General features: G+C 41.2%; 1 protein-coding gene and 1 long non-coding RNA gene across 5 annotated transcripts in view; one reads left to right on the forward strand and one right to left on the reverse strand.

Annotated features, from left to right (window-relative positions):
• efr3a (EFR3 homolog A (S. cerevisiae)) overlaps positions 1 to 12,989 on the reverse strand; it is an 84,638-nt gene extending 71,649 nt beyond the window's left edge. Inside the window, exons 1-2 of one of the 4 annotated variants that reach the window (XM_067529160.1) lie at positions 12,835 to 12,989; positions 12,444 to 12,576 (exon numbers count right to left, since the gene is read on the reverse strand). In XM_067529160.1, the coding sequence (XP_067385261.1) occupies positions 12,444 to 12,453 (10 nt within the window). In that variant the 5' untranslated portion in view covers positions 12,454 to 12,576; positions 12,835 to 12,989. Of the gene's footprint in view, positions 1 to 2,489; positions 2,562 to 12,443; positions 12,594 to 12,834 lie in introns of those variants that run through there. The other 3 variants (XM_067529161.1, XM_067529159.1, XM_067529158.1) reach the window with 3 other exon arrangements.
• A 5,476-nt stretch (positions 12,990 to 18,465) lies between these two features.
• LOC137098972 (uncharacterized) lies at positions 18,466 to 21,057 on the forward strand. The gene is made up of 3 exons (XR_010910691.1): positions 18,466 to 18,736; positions 20,346 to 20,510; positions 20,810 to 21,057. It is a non-coding gene; the product is annotated as an uncharacterized lncRNA (long non-coding RNA).
• The last annotated feature ends 322 nt before the right edge of the window (positions 21,058 to 21,379 follow it).

The raw sequence follows: 21,379 nt of genomic DNA on the forward strand, positions 1-21,379 counted from the left end.
GGAATGAGGTGTGAGGGGCTCCTCATGAAATCCATCTTCACAGTCTTAAAGGGGTTCAGGCTCCTTGTTGTGTTGATTGGACCACAGCACCAGCCGATCAACCTCCAGTTAGTATGCAGGTTCATCACTGACTCAAATGAGAACTTGAGAGCATATTGAAACAAGTATAAAAACCTCCCTGAGTGCTCTTTACCAACCAATTTGTTTTCTTACACAAGGTACATACACAGAATACTGTATCCTTCCAAAGTACCCTGCTGTAAGTACAACCACTCATTTCAATCCAGTGATGACCGTGACCAATGTGAGTGTTATTCAGCTGACCTAAAAATCAAAGCTCATTTTCAGCCAAATGCCTGGAGATTTAAGATAAATGTCAGCAAAATGTCTGAAAAGGTTCATGTACAATACAGGTCAGGAGGAAAAAAAAAAAAGAAGAAGAAGAAGTTGAAGAAGTAGAGGATGTAGTAAAAGGTGTTTAGAAGAAGAAGCAGCTCACAAAAGGGAACCAAAGAACCTTCTTTATAAATCTGGCACCTACATTACCCACTAGACACCAACAGTTTAACTGAAGATCTGACAGTCTTTTATTTAGACATTTAGTCAAACAATAGTGAACTAACTTCAAGTCAGTTTCTCTAAGTGTACTTAAAAATTAAGAAATGTCTAAAGAGACTCCACGTTTCCTGACTTTTGACCGTCGTCAAACGTGATTGAAGGATGAGACAGGTTCCTATGAAAATGTGGACATTCATTCCTTCGTAAACAAACATGCATGCAAACACAATGGCCAATATCAAGGTCAGAAAAAAAACTTTGTGCATGTATAATGTAAATATTGCTACCACAATTATAGTGACAGGCCTAACTCTCCTGAACATTATTATTTGACTTTTCTTTCTCAGGAGCCATTTACAGAACTCCAAGACAGGACAGAAGCTGTTACCATGGATGATGTTAGCGATAGTTGTATTGTTTTTACGGCGAACGTAAGTAAATGTCAATGTAAAGCTTTTGTCTGCGATATATGAATGAAAATGTATTAATCAATAAACAATATGAGTCTAATTATATGAAATCAGCACACTGTCTGGTTTGCTTAAAGGGCAGGACCTGCATATAAAGTCCATCACTTATTCAATCCTCTACCATATTTTTTTTAAATCTATAAAACCTTCAGTGAAAATGGTGCTGCTTAGCTCCTATTAACACAATGAACTGGTAATTATGAATCCACACGCTCACAACCTCAGTGCTTTGTACTCACGTATCTCCACCTGCGTGACTTGGATGTATGTGTGTAAAGTGATGTCCTCAGCTGATTGTTGCAGTCAGCTATTGTTTCACGTTTGTGTGTCTGTCAGTTAACCTGACGTGGGGCGTGTGTGTTGTTATGAGTGTCTCTGCATCTCTGCATGTGCATACATCTGCTTGTACTTTGACTTTTGTGAGAACCCGTTTGAATTTTAGAGAGAATGGTGACAATTGTAGTAATTGTGTTCAGTTCACACTTCTTAAAAACAAAAAGGTTTGTGGAGCATTTGCCCGTCCATTTAGCACCCATGTTAGATTAATGTTGAGCTTCAGGTGAGGTTTTAGCATTTAGGTTTTAAACCTGCACGTCGAGTAGGGTCCTCACAATTTGGAAATTAGTGTGTTTGTGTGTGTCTTGCAGTGAGGTTGGTGGGTAGGAAGGGTTTAATTGGGCATGAAAGACAACAGATGACCTCTGGTGCTTCAGTGCTGCTGCCAATCAAACATCTGCCAGTCTGAGGCTCAAGGACAACTGCGTACCATCCACACACCACAACTGCAAGCAAAAACACACAGATTCACTTGGGAACCCAGTCAGTACACACATGTGCAAGGGCTGCACAGCAGACAGCACACAGTCACCATTTTGACCCCCTCCCAGTGCATTTAAATTTAAAACGCCACGCAAACATGAAAGAAATACAGTGACAAAAATCAATGCTATTTTTATTGTTCTGTCACACAACTGTTTCCCCAATCAATCTGCTTTCTGAGATCTAACAAAATCAAATACAGTTTTGAAGTTTTTTTTAAGGGTATTTACTTATTTTAAGATGATTTCACTATAAACAAACTTTAGGGACATCAATACATATATGAGCAACTGCATACTGAGCAGAAACAGTCCAATAACAAAAGCTACAAATCCTCCTCAGTATCATATTATGAGCCAACATGAAGTCTTTGTCTCTGCATGATTGGTCTCAAGGTGTGTCAGACAAGTGGAACCAGGGAGCTGATTGGACGGCTGGGATGAGTGGGCTCAATAACTCAGATACAGACTAGATCAATGGCTACTGCAAGGCTTTTCATTAAGAAACAGCCCTGGACTCTGTTAGTATTCCATACTCTGTCAATCGCTCGCTCTCTCTCTCTCTCACACACACAGTGGGGTATGGTGAGTCTGTGCGCACACAAACACACACAAGTTACAAATTGGAAAAACAGCCCCCTACCCGACTCGTTGTTCTCTGAATCCATCTTCTTGTAAAGAAAAACGGAGGGTGGGAAGTGGACCTCGATGCCTCAGTCTCCCTGTTTCCACACTAGCCATCCCGCACTCCCTCTCTCTAGCCCCCCCCCCCACCCCACCCCACCCCACCCCACCCCACACACACACACACTCTCCGACTCTCATCTCTGACCTTGCAGTGTTTGCGATTCCTGTGCCAGTGGCAGCAGCTCTGCTGAGGGCTGCAGGGGAAGGTCTGCAGAGTCAAGTCCAAATGGCTAACATACCCTGAATCCCAGCGGTACCGAGTCACTCAAGCGGTTTACAGGGAACCACCACACACACACACACACACACAAAATTAGTGTGTGTTTTTTGTTAAGTATGGGTGTGTGTAGAGGGTGCAGTACTTTAATCGGTTTGATTGCAATGCAATTATGCCGATGTACTAAGGCAGCAAATAGCTGTTAAAGGAATTTAGCTTTTCAAAATGTGTATATGTGCATAGACAGGAGTGTCTCTTGGTGTGTGTGTGTGTGTGTGTGTGTGTGGCTTTGTAGTTGGGGAAACTAAGCATGAGTGTGTGCATTTGTGTATTTCCTTCTTAGTTTTTCTTACTTTTTTCAAAAGTGAGGACAATTTCTAGAGACAATCAGGACCTTTTTAAAAGCAAGGTCATTTTCAGAAAAGGACGATGGTTATTTATTCATGATTATCAACCCAAAAATGTTATAAATAATTAAGTAAATTAACCACGGCATATTTGAAGGGAGATTTTTGAAAAGTGAGACATTTTGGGAGAGTGAGGAAAGGTGAAGAGCAATGGGGCATTTCTGTAGAGGGAGGACATTTTCTTGAGATGATTTTTTCCAAAGGAAAGAGCTTTTGGCAACGAAAACATTTTTGAAAATTAAAAAAAAGGTTCTGAAAATTAAGTGAGGATTTAGAGTAATGTTCAAATGTATTTTTCTTTTCATATGTATCTTCTAGTGTGTTTCAGATCTTCCAACAGAATTGAAAAACGCAAGCCAAGCAACCAAAAAGTATTTATTCAGGGAAAGTATCTGCCACCTTAGTTACGAGAGCCGAGAAATATACGAATCTATAGCTGCGAAGCCTCTGGGACTCCACAGACCCACACAGAGAGACATGGGCGACATGAATTACACACAAGCACCATCGTACCATATTTTATTGGAAGATCCAAAACTGTTGGGATGCACACAAAAAAAAAAATTTAAAAAAAAAAAAAAACGTTTCCATAGCACTGCATCCAACACTTTTGTACAACTGTTTTGCAAAGCGAGGTCCTGGCTTTGTTTGGGTTTCTTTTGGAATGGGTTAGGGGTTAGAGGATGCTTTGTCAATGAGTGTCCTCCCAAGTATGGAAGTATGAATGTGTATGTGTGTGTGTGTGTGTGTGTGTGGTTGTGTGTGTGTGTGTGTGTGTGTGTAAGTAATAGTCACAGATGGCTGCAGCAGATACCATCATACCACACACACGCTTCAAAAACTAATTTTAGAGTCAGTCTGAGATGAAAACACATATCACAGTGATGCATCCTACTGCATGTTTCTTTTTCCCACATTACAGCATCCTTTCCATAATAATACTTCAAACTGAACCTAATTTAAACAGCTTTTTTTTTTTTTTTAATTTAAAAATTGACAGACAAATCTCACACAAGGGGCACAATCGATACACAAGTACAAAAGGATAGAGAGCAATAGTTAAGATCAAGACGTTACATTATTACATTTCACAACTTTTTTGACACCTTTCATCTTCTTGCCACCTACAGATTTCTATGCAGATTTATTTGCATTTTTTTACTGGACACTAAAAACAGTGACATCCTTGGAAAATGTCACACTGACTAAATATCTATAACTGCTGATTAGATGGTCAAATCAGCATCTATTCTACAGTAACAAACTTCATCTAAGGATACCTGCATACACCTGTAAGCGTATTTCCACTTTTTTTATTCATTATTTCACTCAGCCGCATGTTCCTGTCTGCAGCCTTATGTTACGCACATTTGCAGCTGGAAAGAAATCTGCATTCTCTGACAGAAATCTACCTGATCCCCTAACCCAATTTTGGAAATCAGCTCCATCATTTACATGAAAAAGGTAAGAAATCTGCTTTCCCAAGAAACCCAACTGTAACCTGGTTACTCAAGTCCATGCAAATACTCTGAGGCTCTGCATTTGTCCCCTGCCAGTGGAAAACTACTCTAAAAGGTCAGTAAGTTCATACATACTTTCCACATATTTAACAACAAGCATCTCACATCCAAAGAAGGACAGACTGCAGAGCCAGAGGGAGTGGAGTGCTCAGTGAGCATCTGGAGAGCTACTGGGTTAATGGCATGAGCACTAACAACAAATATATGAAACACGGAGTTCAACAAGAGGAACAGGAGCAACCATTCAAGCCAAAGCTGGACACTCATCTTTACATGTGACTTCTTGTTGTTTTTGATAAACCATACATTTCCTTATTAGGAAAAGAATGAAAATAAAAAATTAAAACAACACACAGAAGGGACATTGGGAATTGTAAACATGGGATAGAACATACTGTATAAGTCTTTATCTCTGTTGCTGTGTGTGTGTGTGTAATGTTCCTGACTAGTTGAAGTGGATGTTTTATGTTGGATGGACTGAAATGTCCTCCAGGTGTTTATGAGAAACTACATTGATGAGAACAGGGCAGTTTTGACTTTACAGTGACCTTTGATCACTTTTTTATTTTTATATTTTTTCCCCCTTTCGGCTTATCCCATGAATTCAGGGTCGGATTTGGCACAGTTTTAACGCTGGACGTCCTTCCTGACGCAACCCTCCCCAATTTCTGCCGGGCTTGGACCAGCACTGCACAGCTGGGGATGGGCTGTTAGGGGTTCAGTCTCCTGCCCAGAGACACTTCAGCCAGGGGATTGAACCACTGACCCTGTGGTCCATGGATGACTGCCTTACCAAATGAGCTACAGCCAAAACCAGTTTATTGTTGAGCCCATGTGAATGTTTGAGAGATTTTCTTAAAAATTGGTGCAAAGTTCCTAGGTTTAGAAGACATGTTTATTAATCCATAATAAAAACTAATCATATGATCTTTCATGTCTCTATGGAACACACCCATTAAACATGAAACATGGTGGAGAAAGTACCGCCACTGCTATGCTTCTGATGTAACCAAACGTTAGCTGGAGTCAGGATGTTAGAAAACCTGGCATCCGATCAAGGAAACAAAACTGGAGCTGTGGTTTACAGCTACTTTGACTTATAAAACCCTTCGGTGTGAGTGGACTAATTACAAGCAACATCAGTTGATGTGAGCCAAAAAATTTAAATAAAACAAAAACCCAAAAATCTCAGAAGATCTCCAGTGGATAGTTGTTGATCTTCATGTAGTTGGGATAAGTAACCAAGTAATCTCAGTAATAAGTCATATTAGACATAAGACATATTTTCAATAAATGGAGATGGTTTGTACTGTGGCTACTCTCCTTATAAGTAAGTGCTCGTCAAGTTCATGAGTCAACCATATTCAAATGCTGAACGTATGTTACAGTGTTTATGGCAGGACACCTCAAAGGAAAACATCACAGCAAGCCTGAAATTTGCCACTGACGCTTGAGCGGAATGGGCTGAAGGAGAGTAGTTCCCACCAGACATCTTAAGAATATGGCTGAACTGATGCAGTTCTTTAAGAAGAAAGGGCCAAAACACGTCCAGAACACAAACAGGTGTAATCTTCAGCTACAGGAAGCACTTGCTTTGCAGAAGGTCATTGCTGCCTGCTGGTGGTTCAGCCAGTTCTTAAAACACTGATGCCATCACTTTTTACACCATAACTTTGTAAGTTTATTAATATGTGTGTTTAAGATAAATATACACAAGTTCAAGACTGTGTTTTATTAGCTTAGAAATATTGTGCCTGTTGATATTTATGACATTGGTGAAGATCATGTAATAATTTATGGCCAATTTATGCAAAAGAACAGAAAACTGCAAACATTGTAATTATGTTTTCTTTTGACTGTAACTCGTGTGCAAATAGTTCTGACTTCAAACCGATCCAAGAACTGGAACAACAGTTTAATGTGTGTGGTTTGGGGCCATCTGCATACCTTTGGTGATAAATGCAATTATTAAAGTTCATTATTTTTACCAGCTCAACAAGGTAACAGCTCAATATTTTAATTCTGATTGAAACATTTCAGTACTCGTTATTTCAGTAATTTGCGAAGACTTGTTTTCCTCATTTCAAATGCTCCAAAAAACATGAGTGACAAACTTTTGATCAAAGGTGTTTTTCAGAAAATGAAACAACATTATCAAAATGTTTCTCTTACATTCAGTACATCATAATTGAAACACAAATACTTAGTGGTTAATCTGCAAATGTGGACTGTTTTAAATTTTGTGTAAAGCTGTTATTTTGTACTCATTTTATAGTGTTGTTCTGCTACAGGACTGCTGCATGATATCTCTGTACCAACACCTGTCAGTTGTACACACACACACACACACACACACACACACACACACACACACACACACACACACACACACACACACACACACACACACACACACACACACACACACACACACACACACACACACACACACACACACACACACACACACACACACACACACACACACACACACACACACACACACACACACACACACACACACACACACACACACACACACACACACACACACACACACGATAAAATGTCTACAATTCTTCAAAAAGTGCAGAAAACCAGCATGCTGAGTGCCACACAGCACACAGCAAAGATGAAAGCTTCCCTCTGCAAAGATGTGACCAGCGGAAGAAACAGAGGGAGGTGCATCTCCTTTGAAGTTATATTTAGGCCAAATCCTCGTTTGCAGAACAAACCGTCTTCCACTATTAATACAAATCACTGCCACCAACTGAGGGAGGAACAGTTCTAAGAGCACAGGAAGCAACTGCATTCATACAATTAGACAGGGGAGCATCAAAACAACACAGGCCCGCTGGGTTTGACTGACTTTGATTCCTTCTGCATCCAAAATACGCCTTCGTATTTCACCTGGTGCACATATGCATGCTGGGCGACTAGGTTCTCATCAGGCACAATTTTGAAGACGTGAACACACAGAACCCTTGCTGCTGCAGGTGATCCAGAAAATCTGAACGTAAGGCACTTTCAACATACCAAAACTAATGAAATAACTTTTTTTTTTTTTTTTCTCAAATGAACCTTTGGGGGGGGGAATCAGCATTTCATCAGTAATGGTGCAAACTGTAAGGCAGGTGGAACAGGGAACAGGGTGGTGCACCACCTACATCCCTGTACACGTCGATATACAGTCATTTAAAAAGGATGTTTGCGCCCAATACTAAAACCCGCCATTATCAGATGATTCCTATTACGTTCTTACACAAATAACATACAATTAAAAGTGGGGGTAGTAACTTTTGCACACAACCATACAGCTCTGCATAAACAGCAACAATCCAAAGTCTTTGGATTTCTATGAAGCAAAGGGTATCTGCAGACGACCTCTGAAGACCACCACAAAGGAAATTCAATGCTCTTTCTATACTGGCACAAATGTACCATTGGCCATGTATATTTGGAATAAAATCTGTCATGATATTAATATAAATATTTTTCCAATACATACACTGTTCATGTCTGTGACAAATTGTAATTATTTAGATACTTTAAGATGTGATTTAGCAATTGATTTTATTCATTCAGAATAGTTTCAATGAGAAAATGTCTGTCTTTTACAGGAAAACTGAGCCCTTTCACGAAGGTCACTAAAGCAACATTCACACCGTGTTTCTTCGACTCTTCAAAATATTGCTGTCCAACTTAAAGTACATACAGTAAGGTCTTTAGAACCACATCAGTCTAAGACTGAAGACAGTAAAGTCATAGCTGTCCAGAGAAGTCGAAGTGATGACCAGGATCAATAACAATAGTCATCAGGAGAACAATCCTATTCCTGCACTAAAGTCGAACCAACAGCAGTATTTTTTACTTTTCTTACTGTTATTTGGTTGTTCTGTGGCTTTTTGCAGCCTTGCTTCTAAATGCTGTGCATGTGTTATCAAATTGGTGAAGTTGTTTTTTTAATTTGCTAGCGTTTTGTCTATTTGCACGCGTTTTCTCTAATTACAGTGGCGTTGGCTCTCAGGGACACTGTAGTACACACTGGTAAAAAGAAACTACATCTGGGCCCATAATCCTTGAACGGACTTGGTGGAAAACCAGAGGATGGGTGATCACATTGAAAAGTTGATCTTATGGGGCTACAGATCCAGGTCCAACAGCCCCATTTTGTAATTATCAAAGTTACAGAAAGTGTCACTTTAACTGGAGGTTATATAATTCTGCAGGCTCACAGTCCCACTGGGAAACGAGGAAACAATAATTCTTTGAGGACGGAATGAAGAAGATACTGTCCACCATCAGTGACAATAGCTTCCTGCCAAGGAAGGAAAACCTGGTGTTCTCACCAAAATAACAGGGAAAAAGTGAAAGGGAATTTTCCAGCAGGCAATCTTATATCCATGTATCTCTACATGTGTAGAGATGTGCTTATCTGTGCTGTTCATTCAGCAGCAGAGTGCACACGAGTGATGGCAGCGACAGTAGGTTTGTCCTACATAATGACTTAATTGAGGTGGTTAACACTTTGAGGATAATGAGAGCCTCTAGACCACAACAGACCCGTGAGTGAGAGCGCCGAAGTAGGGCAGTAAATTTGCACACACACACACACACACACACACACACACACACACAAGTCACTTATTAAAGTAGCAATACTAAACACAGCACTCGGGCAAATCAGTGCAGGTCAGTGTGGAACTCAACCACACTAAGTGACAACTGTTGTCACGTTACACTGAAGGGTTTTATCAGGAGCAACACAGTTTCTGCCCAATTCCATTTCACTTGCTGAGCAAGGGCCTAATCAGTCTTGACCAACAATGGCATTTCTTCCTCATTCACTTCCCCTATTAAAACAACATGAGCAGAAGTCATGGTAACAGGTTACCGCAGAGAAAACGCCAACAACATAAAGGGCAGTTGCGAAGATGTGAGTGGTTGTGGTTTTTCAATAAAACTTTCCACAATTAGCACTGGCGCATTTGATGTTGCTATGAACAAAGTGCAGGTCAATGTGCAGGCTGTTTTTCCCAGGTCTGTCTCTCCCAGATGTGAATGGTAAGTTCAGAAGAGACAGCAAACCACAAGGAGCCACGACTGCCCTGAAAAGTTCAACCAGTTCACTTCAAAGAATAGAGTCTGATATCATCCACATTCATTTTAGATTGAAAACTTAATTGAATCCTAGCTGTATTTCAATAACACAACCTGCTACAAACATGTTCACACACACTGCCAGTCTGCTGCACCAGCCCATCAGATATCGACGTTGAAGGCGTCACATTACTACGTTAGTCGGCAGTTTATTACTGGGAGGAATGTCATAGCACACAAGGTCTGCAGAGATGCTTAGTCCCTGAAGCTGCACACACTGCCTGCAGCACAATGCCAGCATCTACACACATCAACAGTCTGAAATAACACCTCAATCAGCAACTGATCCAACATTTAAGGAGCCCGGTTAGATTTCTCACTGTACTTGTTTTATCACCCAACTGTGTTTTTTGGAGAAGATCGTTCCCCATAAACAGCAGCTGGATACTTGCCAGAGCATTCGCTGCAAGAAGACAGCCAAGGGAGTAGATCTCAAAAACAGAAACCCCATAACAGCATATGTACACACACATTTTGCAGTATGTCAAATCTGTTGTTATGCACAACTGAGTGTGTGTTCACGAATACAGACGTTAAAGGCAGAGCAGAGAAATGAAGAGCGAATGATGAAGGCAGCTGAGAGAACTGTAGGATGTTTGATTGCATCTCCTCTGGTAAATGGTAAATGGTCTGCACTTATATAGCGCTTTTCTACCTATTGGCACTCAAAGCGCTTTACACTGCTTCTTATTCACCCATTCGCACTCACAATCACACGCACACTCATCGATGGGGGAGCTGCTATGCACCTGGCCAATGCTCACCGGGAGAAACCAAGTTGGGTTTCAGTGTCATCATGCTCTTGCTATGTTGCCCGGTCACATGTCGAAGTTTCCTTGAGCAAGACACTGAAGCTCAACTTGGGGGAGTCAACTATGGGTGTGTGTGATTGTGAGTCTGAATGGGTGAATGAGAAGCAGTGTAAAGTGCTTTGAGTGCCAATAGTTAGATAAGTGCTCTATAATTGTAGACCATTTACCATTGTAAATGGTAACAGGGTGTGTGAAAAAGGGAGTGGAAGATCACAAGGGAAATGATGAAGACTTCTAACTCAACCGGTGAGGTTTGACCTACTCCACCTACACCAGACAGACAACATAACACCAGTCAGAAGCGAATCCTCCACAGTTTCATCAGTTTCCAGATGACTTATTTTCCTGTGCGGCATGAGTTCAACTTTAGAAACAAATTCCCTGGAAATTCCCAGCAGGGTTTTTTTTTTTTTTTTTTTAATGTTTGGAGCAGATTTCTGCAAGTTTGATATATAAATAATAAAATCCATTAACTTTGTAGCAACAATCCAGTGTTACTGAACTGCAAATATCCATAGAAATGTTTCTGAATCTCTGACAATACAAAGTTAGCAAAACCACGATGAGAAGAGAACCAAATGTTTGCCGTTTCCATTAGAGACACAGAGCGGTACATGAAAGGCGGCATGGCCAAAGCGAATGCAACTAGACTTCATCCTGCAGCTGTGTGTAGTTTATATACCGCAGCATCATGCACACTCTAACCAGGCACTGACCCTTGGTGAAATCAAGTGGAGTATTTCCACAGGTGACAATCTGTCTGGAATGGACAACCTCCCGTTGTCCTGACCGGGCATTGTCCAGAGTTTCTGTGTGAAAATAACTCAAAAGGCCTGAAAAAGCATTCTGGTGTACTCTGGTGAAGTGACCCATTTGTCAAAGTGCCTCTGAGACTCCCTGACGTCTGTTTGAAGTTACGTTAAAAGCCACAGCATAGAAATTCTTGGGAATCATGCTAACACTGGCTAGATAAACTACAATATGCACCAGTCAAGCAGAAATAACTGAATTCACCAGCATTGAGCTACTATAGTCAGTAGTCCAGCTATTAAACTTTAACTAAATCTACAGCAACTGACATGAAGATTTCACCTGGCCACTTGTGGTTTGGCTGCACCCTTATAAAATGCACAGTGACAGCAAATGCTACACTAGCATTGTAGTTTTAATTAAAATTTGTGGTTGATGGTTACAGCAGCTTTGTGCAATTCTTCAAAATCAATGACCACATTTACCAACAATAGTCTTAGCACTGACAGCAGTTGCAGATTTTTTTTAATGCTGACGCAAATACTCTTACCCTCATAAACCTGCCAATAGCATGATTTGACATTAATTCATTATAAACAATCAAAATGAGAATGTACAAGTTTTGCCAAGAATGTTTGGGTAACTAGGTTATTTTGGCATTTTCAAAAGGAAGCCGGATCCAACTTTGCAAATTGGAACATTTCTGTTTTTCCAACTGTGATCGTAAGCTGCGAACCTCCAGGTCTACAAGCAACTAATGGCAGATTCACATTTATTAATCAATGTAGGCCATAAACCAAAATGTTAAAAAAAAAAAGTCCACAGGTAACAGGAAAACAACAGATGCCTTTAAATGCCACACCAAATCACAGACAGTGAACGCATCACTGGACTTTTAACTTCCAATCCTCTCCTGGCGTTTATTACTTAGACTGCAACAATGAACGCAGCACACACACGCTGACGTGTGGTGTTTATTCGTCCTAAACATTAACACACCCATTGACGACTACTGTCAAACACACGGACACACACTGAGCTTACTTATTGGCATCCTGGTGCTAATGTTCCGCAGTTCCTCTGTATGCTGAGCACCGGTTGGTCCTGGGTTAACATTAGTTAGCCTCCATGTAGCTTCACCTGGCGTCTCGCTTCACCTGGCATCGGAATGACGACTCTGTGACAATAAAGCACCTGTTTATGAGATCACACGACACATTTAGCAGCCATTTGAGTTGGGACTTTGCTGTATAACAGCCTCATTTGCAGGCTAAATCTGCCCGCTAAGACACTAACGAACATCCGTGTAAACAGTGTCTCTCCGGAGGAATTAGCCGCACGGGCTAACGTGTCGGCAAAGTGTCAAGCGTGCGACGAGTTTCCACACGAAGAGACATTAAGTGAGACATTTCAGTCATGAAACAGGAGGACATACCTGTAGATAAACAGCAGCGGGACACACTAACTCCCACACATTACTACAGTGCTTCCTGCTTTACGGTGACAGACAACACGGAAGTGTGTGTGTGAGTGAGTGTGTTTGTGCGCGCGCGCGCGCGCTGCGGCAGAGCGGCTCCCAAAACTCCCCCGCTTCACTTCAACATATGCTGCCTGCACGCGGAGACCGGAGGTGCTGGGGGGGACGCTAATTATAGCTGCCCATAGCGAGGTGCGCGGTCCGGTATGATTGGGCTTAGTTGGACTGAAAGCCTTTATTAATTTCTGTTTTCATTTTTTCTGTTTTTCCCTTTACGGAATTCACTACACGTTTAACACACGTTCACGTGGCTTTGGTCTCACACTGAGTCCCGTGTAAGCACATGATCGTTTATAGAAACACTGGCGCACTGTGCATGAAAATAAGAGGATTTTTTTAATAGTAATATTGCAGCACCTTCTTTTGTTGCATATTACGCCACTGAAATGACAATTTGCAGCACTGTTCTCGGGCGGATTACAGTTTGCTGTCAATCTCTTCAATATTTATCCTCTGCCCACATCTGAGTCACTTTTTACAGCTTTTTCCACCGCTAAGCCAAGCACGGGTCATTTTCTGTGGACTATCCAACGAAATGCGGACGCTGTCTCTTACGAAGAAATATATGATCTGAATATGAGATATGAATAGCTTAGATTAGATTTTTTTTCCCCCACTCACCTCCACTGTATGAGCCAACGGTTGTTTTCTCTAATGTGCCTTAAACGAAGAAATGTAGGTATAAATGTATCGATGACGTCAGTAATGGCATCACACAACTGCCTTTGAAGTGTTTTGCCTTTGAAGTTGGCCTAACCAGTTGTCAAGGAAACGATGTTTCTTTTGGGCAGGTTTTTTTTTTTTTTTTTTGAGGTAACGGACAGACGACAGCAACGAGGTAGTGGTGGAATGTTGAGTGTGTTGCTGTGGAGGCGCACGGTTTCTTACCGTGTTCTGTGGAATATGATTGTGGAACGTGCTTTGTTGGTTACCATCCCAACGTTTTCTGTGGAATTACTTGTTGTCAGCATAATTGTAGAACATGGATTTCAATAAATGTTCAGTGTTTGTCATACAACGATCTCTGAAATACATAATTGTTGGACATGTGTGTTATTTAGCGTTTGCAATCTAGTATTATTTCTACAAAAGTAGTCTAATGCATTGTTTTTATGTGCTCTGAACATAATTGATACTTCAGGAAGGGTCATTTCAAACCAAATAATAAAAACAAAGAGCACCATGGCCACTTTGTACAGTAAGATCTTGCATGCTGCAAAGACTAGATTATAAATCTTGGCATCAAGCTGGGACCATTTCCTCTGTTTCCTTACAGTATTTTCACTAGTTGTGTTTCGGTGGGCTGAGTAAACCTGTTTAGGTAGGCCATGCTAAATGCATATACACTCATGATGTGTTTAATCTCATTAGGCCAACGGATGTGTATCGTAGACACACGTACACAGACTTTCGTCTAATGAAGGAAACAAATGAGCCTGCACCATCACTAATGGCTAACGTGTTGTCAACAGAGCGTAATCACCCACAAAGTAACTGAAAATATCCCTCAGAGCCGATGCTCAAATGCTTGTGAAAGTGTGTTAGTTGTGCTTTTTAAGCTTTCATGACCTTCGCTGGGCCGTCCAATGGACTTACAGGTGATTAAAAGCTTTGGCCTCACAGATGGCATGCCAAGTGTCTGTTAAAGTCAAATGACTGACGGCAGACAAATAAATAAAGAAATCATTTGGTCTGTGTAATTACACTAATGCAGCGGCGTCCGCGGGGTTTGCAGCTGCACAGTGTGGCCGCGGTGGATCTGCACATGGGCTTAAAATAAAGCTGCTGGAGTGGGGGCACATTATCATTACTGACCAGACAACAGATTTAGTCAGACAGCAGTGAGCAACACTTCACTCTTTGTCAACAGCACAGGGGCCTTTTTATAGTAACATTAATATCATTTAACCAGAATTACATTTTACTCAGCCTAATGTGAATGTGTGACTGGTTTAACACAATGAAGGGAGGGGGATTAACACCAGCATTAAACAGAAATGTTTAATGCAATGGAATAAAGGGTGAAAGGTCATTTAATTAGCTGAAGAGAAAGAGGGTGTTTGGAAATTTCTACTTATTTTATCTCTAGTTGTGTTTTTGGAATATTTGGAATGTAACTTTAGACAAACACTTTAGTTGCAGATTGTATAAAGACTATAATGACGAGCTGATAAACCGCATTTTCTCGGTGCTCTCGCTGTAACTAAAACAATAGGAAGAGGTAAATGTGGATTTAAATTTGTGTGGGTGAAGGGATTATGCCCATCAACAATGAAAACCTGCTGCTCAGGCTCACGGTTGTTTCTAATTACAAAAATATATGAAGTGTACAATGTACTGTATGGTTAGAGTGAAGAATTAAAAAAAAAAAAAACAGTAAAAATGAAGTCTGAAGACACATGGGTCACTGCAGTTTTGGTGCGGAACAGTACAATCAGTCCTGTACCGAACTCAGCTAAGATGAGATCACTGTTGGTCGGCTTTAATTTTGCAGACAGTCACACAGCAAGTCAAGGTCACGGATGTAGCGCTGATGTTACAACCGGCTGCTGCTTCACTTGCCGCCTTCATCTACGCTGACAAGTGGCGCTAGAACGCAGTGCAAAGACGAGAGCCAATGAGCATGCAGCACTGCACATGCTGGGCTTTTGTGAGAGGATGAGATATCAGAGGAAACTCCACAGATTCTCCACAGATGGTCTGTAACTAATTCAAGGATATATCTGATGACAAGTCACAACAACAGTATAATTCGTACTGGAGCTCTTAATACTTTGGTCTCTTCTTGTGCAGTGTTTTGGCCCAACAGCCAATCAGAGTTGTCCCACTAGCAGACAGGCGTAGGCCAACTGTTGCTGATTCAGCGTGTTTAATCTACACACAATTAATCTGACCTTGAGCCCTAAGAGTGAGTTATCAGCCGTTATCAGCGCATAGTTATCGCAAAACAGGCGACATTTAGCAGCCGAAGTAAATATGACAGGCAGCAGAGTTGCCCATTAGCGATATACTTCATCATCCACAAAATGTTTTTACCGAAGCAGTTGGAGAGGAAGGGCAGATGAGGAAAAAAGAGAACTTTAAAGAGGGAGACGCTGATTTGTATCCTGTTTGAGATCCATGATCTTTCCCCGACCTTCTTGTTTTTGTGTCTAATCTTAACCATAAGCCTGTGTTTTTTTTTTCTGTGCCAAACCAAGTGACATTGTGGTGCATATTTCTGCAGGACACTGACCCGCTGAGCCTGCTAGTTTGCGGATCCAGGTGCCTAGTGGCTCACAGATATGGCGCTGATAACAAATACCTGCCACTGGCTAGAGTCAATACATATAAAGCAGGTGTACGATTACATAAACCTGCCAAACCGTGTTTCCTGTGGTCTGGTGAGAATCACAGGCTTGAATAGAAAGTAACTTGTTCTGTATCGGCACTAATGAGCCCAATGATTACAGATACATGTCTAGTATTGGCATTTTTTTTGTGTTGTTTGTTTGTGGGGCCACTTCCACTGTATTGACCAGAAATATTGATTTTATGGAGTTAATAGTGATCAATGACATTTTCAACATGCATTACGAGAGATAAAAACTCATCATTTACACTACGGGAGATGTTATGAGCGCGATATGCTAAATATATAGTCTGACCTTCCTGTGTTACGTACATTTTGAAAATTGAATCAGTTCATCAAAGTCACTATTTACTTACTGAGTGGAGACATATTTATTGATTATTGTTCTTTCAGTGTTGGAGGCAGTGGCGTGCAAAGATCAGAAAACTGGTGAAGTCAACGAAACGTATAAACAGTCACAGTTTTCCCATTAGCTGGATGAAGGCTGCTGATTGTCTGGCTGCTGCGGGATGTTTTGGTGCGGTGAGTCAGACGCAGTTTACCAGGAAGACTCCTGATCAGTCGATCAGTCAAAACTACCAACAGCCGAGACAGGGTGCAGAAATCTTCCCCAGAAGTTTAATGGTAGCAAACCTTGAGTCAAGAACAGCTTATTTTTTAAGTAAAGGTTTTTTCTTTCTTAAATATGACATATACTCCCTGATATTCCGTCACCGGACTGTAGCTTGCTGGCGATCATCATCCCTTTAGAATCTTTACTTTGGATCTTTTCTTTCCTTAAATTTCAGAGTGAAAAAATGTAATTTCCAACACCCAATTCCATCCCATATTTCACATATTCTACTAACACAATACCAAACACAATAACATAAGTAGTATTAGCTGTTATTTACTCCCCTTTAAGGAATCTATTGGCTATATAACTCACAGTTTTTTCACTGGAACCCTCCCATTTCATCTGGGGTTGGGACATTAAGGTTACCCTTAGTGGCTGGGTTGGGTCACACCTGGTGGGGTGGGATTCGAACCTGCTGCCTTCTGCATCCCAACCCATTGCCCAACCACTGAGCCACCAGGTCCCCTACTAATACATTAATGTGCTTATTATTATTATTATTATTATCAAGTTCCTCAAGGTGAACTTCAAAGTAGATACTCAAAAGTATATTTAATTCCAGTGTATCAGTTGTTTTCAGAACCATAGTTGTGCTTCAGTAGGTCACCTACTACTAGAGTGGCAGCGTTGGAAATGTCAGTGAGCCGTGTGGAAAATCAGTGGCATCTAGTGGCTGTAGTGAATATGACAGGGGTTTTTTTAGGGGCTTGCTCAAGGGGGATTTGTTGGGTTTTCCCTAAATGTCTGTATCGTCTTGTCTCTATTATGTAAAGTGCCTGGAGACGAATTTGTTGTGAATTGCTGGTATATAAATAAAGTTGAGTTGAATTGAGTAGCACAAACCAAATTTAAATGAGTTTACTACTTGATACGAATGAATTTTAAACCAAATTGAGGAAAAGCTGTTAGTGGGGCGACTCAGAAGACAAAGGCCTTTTATATCCTATCATGTCACATGTCAAAGTGTCCTAAAGCAAAATACTGAACCACAAGTTACTTGCTCCTGATGGGTCAGGACAGCTGCACTGGACCCCTCCCATCAGCATGTGAATGGAAAGTGGGTGAAAAGTGATAGAGCTATGCAGAGCATTGAGAAAACCCGATGGCAGTGGTCTCGGTTTACTACGTCACGGTCTGTGTTGTGGCTCTGCCCTGCTCTGTTTTTCCTCCACTCCGCCAGAGTTAGTGTTCCGGCCTCTGCAAACCCACAGTTACCCATAACACCCCTCTGTTGATGTTTACGTGTATCCACATATAAAGGTGTAATTTTACCTTCAGGGTGCATTCACACATACAGGTTTAAAGTAGCTGTCAGTATCCGGCCTCTGGGGGTGAGTTGCATGGCAGAGAAGGAAATTTATATTCTGTCCCTCAACTGAACAGTTGCCTTCTGATGTATCCGCCACCACCAGACGCACGAACATTGTCAGCAGTTTTCACATCTTCTTTTTTACGCCCCTTTAACTCATTAAGGACTCACTGTAGAGAACTGAGAAGCCAGAAACTGCAACAGTCGGCATTTCCTCCAGTTTGTTTAAAGTTCCTTCACGTGGGATAAGAAAGGACCCCGTGCTTTGATTTCTGCACGTGATTGGCGTCATCTCTTGCCTGGCTGCCCCAGCACGGAGTATATTTGCATAAAGTTAAACCTTCCTGAAGTTTCTTCCGTAGGGCTCCTGGTCACTTTTTAATAAACGTGTTGAGCTCAGAGGAAGTGCAGGGCACCAAGGTCGGGTGAGATCCTCGATGGACAAACATGGACAGCATGGACCGTAGAGTCTACACAGGAATACGAGGGGAAAAATCACTTTGGAAAACAAAGTGAACTCCAGGTAACGTTCCAGTTATATAACCACTATGCTGTTCTTGTGAAAAACGAGTATGACTGTTAGTCAGTAGATCTTAAGACTTTAGCACAGCAGAGCTGCATTTTTCCACCTCCACCTACTGAAGTTTTCGAAGTACAAGTACAAAAAGGCAAGAATAAACTCGATCCGACGCTGGGACATTCCTACTTAACATGGTGAACCTGCTGTGTCTTTTTAATGTTTTATTTCTGCTTTTTGAGCCTAAACGTAACCAAACTCTCACTATAGTGATGCCCGATGAGAAAACACTGACTGTACGTGAATCATATGTCGTCTACAAGTATGATGTCAATGCTTCCTCCTGCTAATGCGGTGCCCGTTGATTCTGGATCGATCTGTTTTGTTTCCTTTCGTTTTGAGGAGTCGTCGCCAAGCACTGAGAATCAATGGGAAAATCAGCCGTTGTACCACAGCTACACACAGTTTTAAAAAAAAAAACTCCAACAAGGTCACAGCAAAATGAAGGTCATTTTCATGCAGGTTGTGTAAATCTCAATTACAGGGTAGATCTGAAAATATAAAACCCCCCTTTGCACTGTTATGAAAGAGAGGTGACTGCCTTTCATTAACACTTTGCACATCCATAGCTGAACATGACACTGCTTGTGCTGCACAGTCAAAATTAGAAATTGCCCATAAGCAAATACATATTAATCTTCTTGTTACCTGCACTTTAAATGTGACCTGTGATACATCCTTTGTGTAAAAAGGACAGGCTATTAATAGCAAACTCTCAAAAGATGCAATCAGTCTGTCTCCCACTTGGTACATCTCTATCCAGACACACACACACACACACACACACACACACTCTTGCACTCACTTCTGTCTGCATTGCCCAGAGGTGGAGGTGAAAAGTGCTGTCAAAGCCTCACTTTGCACTTCAAAGGCTTGTGTGGGAGGAAGACAGATGCCTGTGGTGAGCTGCAGCACAGTCATGAAAGGAGCGGCTGCCGGAGTTTAACCTCCAGCGGAACGTCCTCATCATCTGATGAACAGCAGGTCCACTCTGTTGGATGAACGGCACAGCAGCGCGTCGTGAGGAGCTGCGCAGGTTGCATGGACATGTTTGCGTGAATAATTAAGGTGTTTTCTCGCCCCTTTAAGTGGTGGTATAGTCAGGTACGTGTGTATTTGGACGGTGACACAGCTTTCATCGGTTGTGCTCTGTGTGTAATTGAACGGTTTGATTATAAATACGCTAAAATTACCGCCATTTTCAATCATAGACCCCCAGTTTCAGTGGCTCATAAGTGTTTAGACGGTCGGCTGCTCAGGTGTTCTGTGGCCAGGTGTTTTATTCCCTACTAAGTTAATTTACACGTAAACAGATAAAAGGTTCAGAGTTTTTTTTTTTTAAGTGCCATCATTAGGCTGAAATACCAAAACAAATCCCCTGTGATTTTAGCAACAGCCGCACAATTTGTTTAAAAATTAAGATATAAAAACGCTATTTTCCATCTATACTCGGTCACCTTCAAATCATTTTGTAGAGCAGAACACATTAAGTTTCTGCTGTAAAAACTAACGACAGAGAACCAAACTGTTGTTTTCTTTCCGTCACACATGAAAGGCGTCGCAGCACCTGCCTCTCCGCCCTGGGCCCTGTTCTTCATCAGGTGGCCAGGAATAGCAGCGCTCACATCAAGGTGAGACGGGAGGCTCGGAGGAGAGAAAGTGCAAGTGTGAGATGCGAGCTTCTGCAGAGAAGAAAGTTTCAGAAAGAGCACAATGGCTGGTGAGAAAAAGAAAGAAGATTCAGAGAGAGCAGTATGGAACAGTCCTTTATGTTTAATAATTAATATACGCAGTAATAAACGCAACAAACGCTGATGTATCATTATTGGTTACCAATAAAGTGGTGACCTTTGACCCTTGTTCTTAATTAACATACATTCATAATTACCATAATTATTATCGTTTTCTTAGTGGAGTACTTATACTTTTGTAAGTGAGATGTCAGTAATCTGCTCAGTACTTTTACCTGGGTAAAATATTTGAAGTGGTAACATTCACTTTTGTTGGTTTGCTGTGTAGCTGCTCTCATGTGGGATCAAGGGACTCTGCCCTTCACAGTAACTGAACCATCAAGCCAAGGAAACCAGTGCCACGTTCTCCGAGACACCACAGAAAACTGTCTTGCTTGAAAATATTGCTTGGTTGTTTTAGCACGATTCCTGTTTTTACTGCATCTTTGTACTTGGGGACAGTGGGAGGGAATTATGAAGAATATTGCAGGAGTACAAATGTTCATCTCTTCTTAAGGATAATAGAGACTGAAATATTTCAACAACTCGATGTGGGTGTTCAGGTTTTTTTGTTTTACCCCATTCAGGTTGAAACCAGTTCCTCACAAAGACAGATCACAACACCTGCCCATAGAACCCTCTCTACTGAGGGACAGATGAAAGCGATCGATTGACTACAAATGAAGATGTCACACCTTTAGCGGACATTTTGTCCATTTATAATTATTATTTTATTTACTATTTTTTAAAATTAAGTATTATGGGAAGAGTTCGGTTTCGGCTTTTGCTGTTTCAAAAAAACTCTTTCAGGATATTTAGAAATTCTTATTTTAATTTATAGAAAATGATCAAATCTGAA

This window comes from Channa argus, chromosome 14, assembly GCF_033026475.1.
Source record: "Channa argus isolate prfri chromosome 14, Channa argus male v1.0, whole genome shotgun sequence".
In the NCBI taxonomy this organism is placed as follows: domain Eukaryota; kingdom Metazoa; phylum Chordata; class Actinopteri; order Anabantiformes; family Channidae; genus Channa; species Channa argus.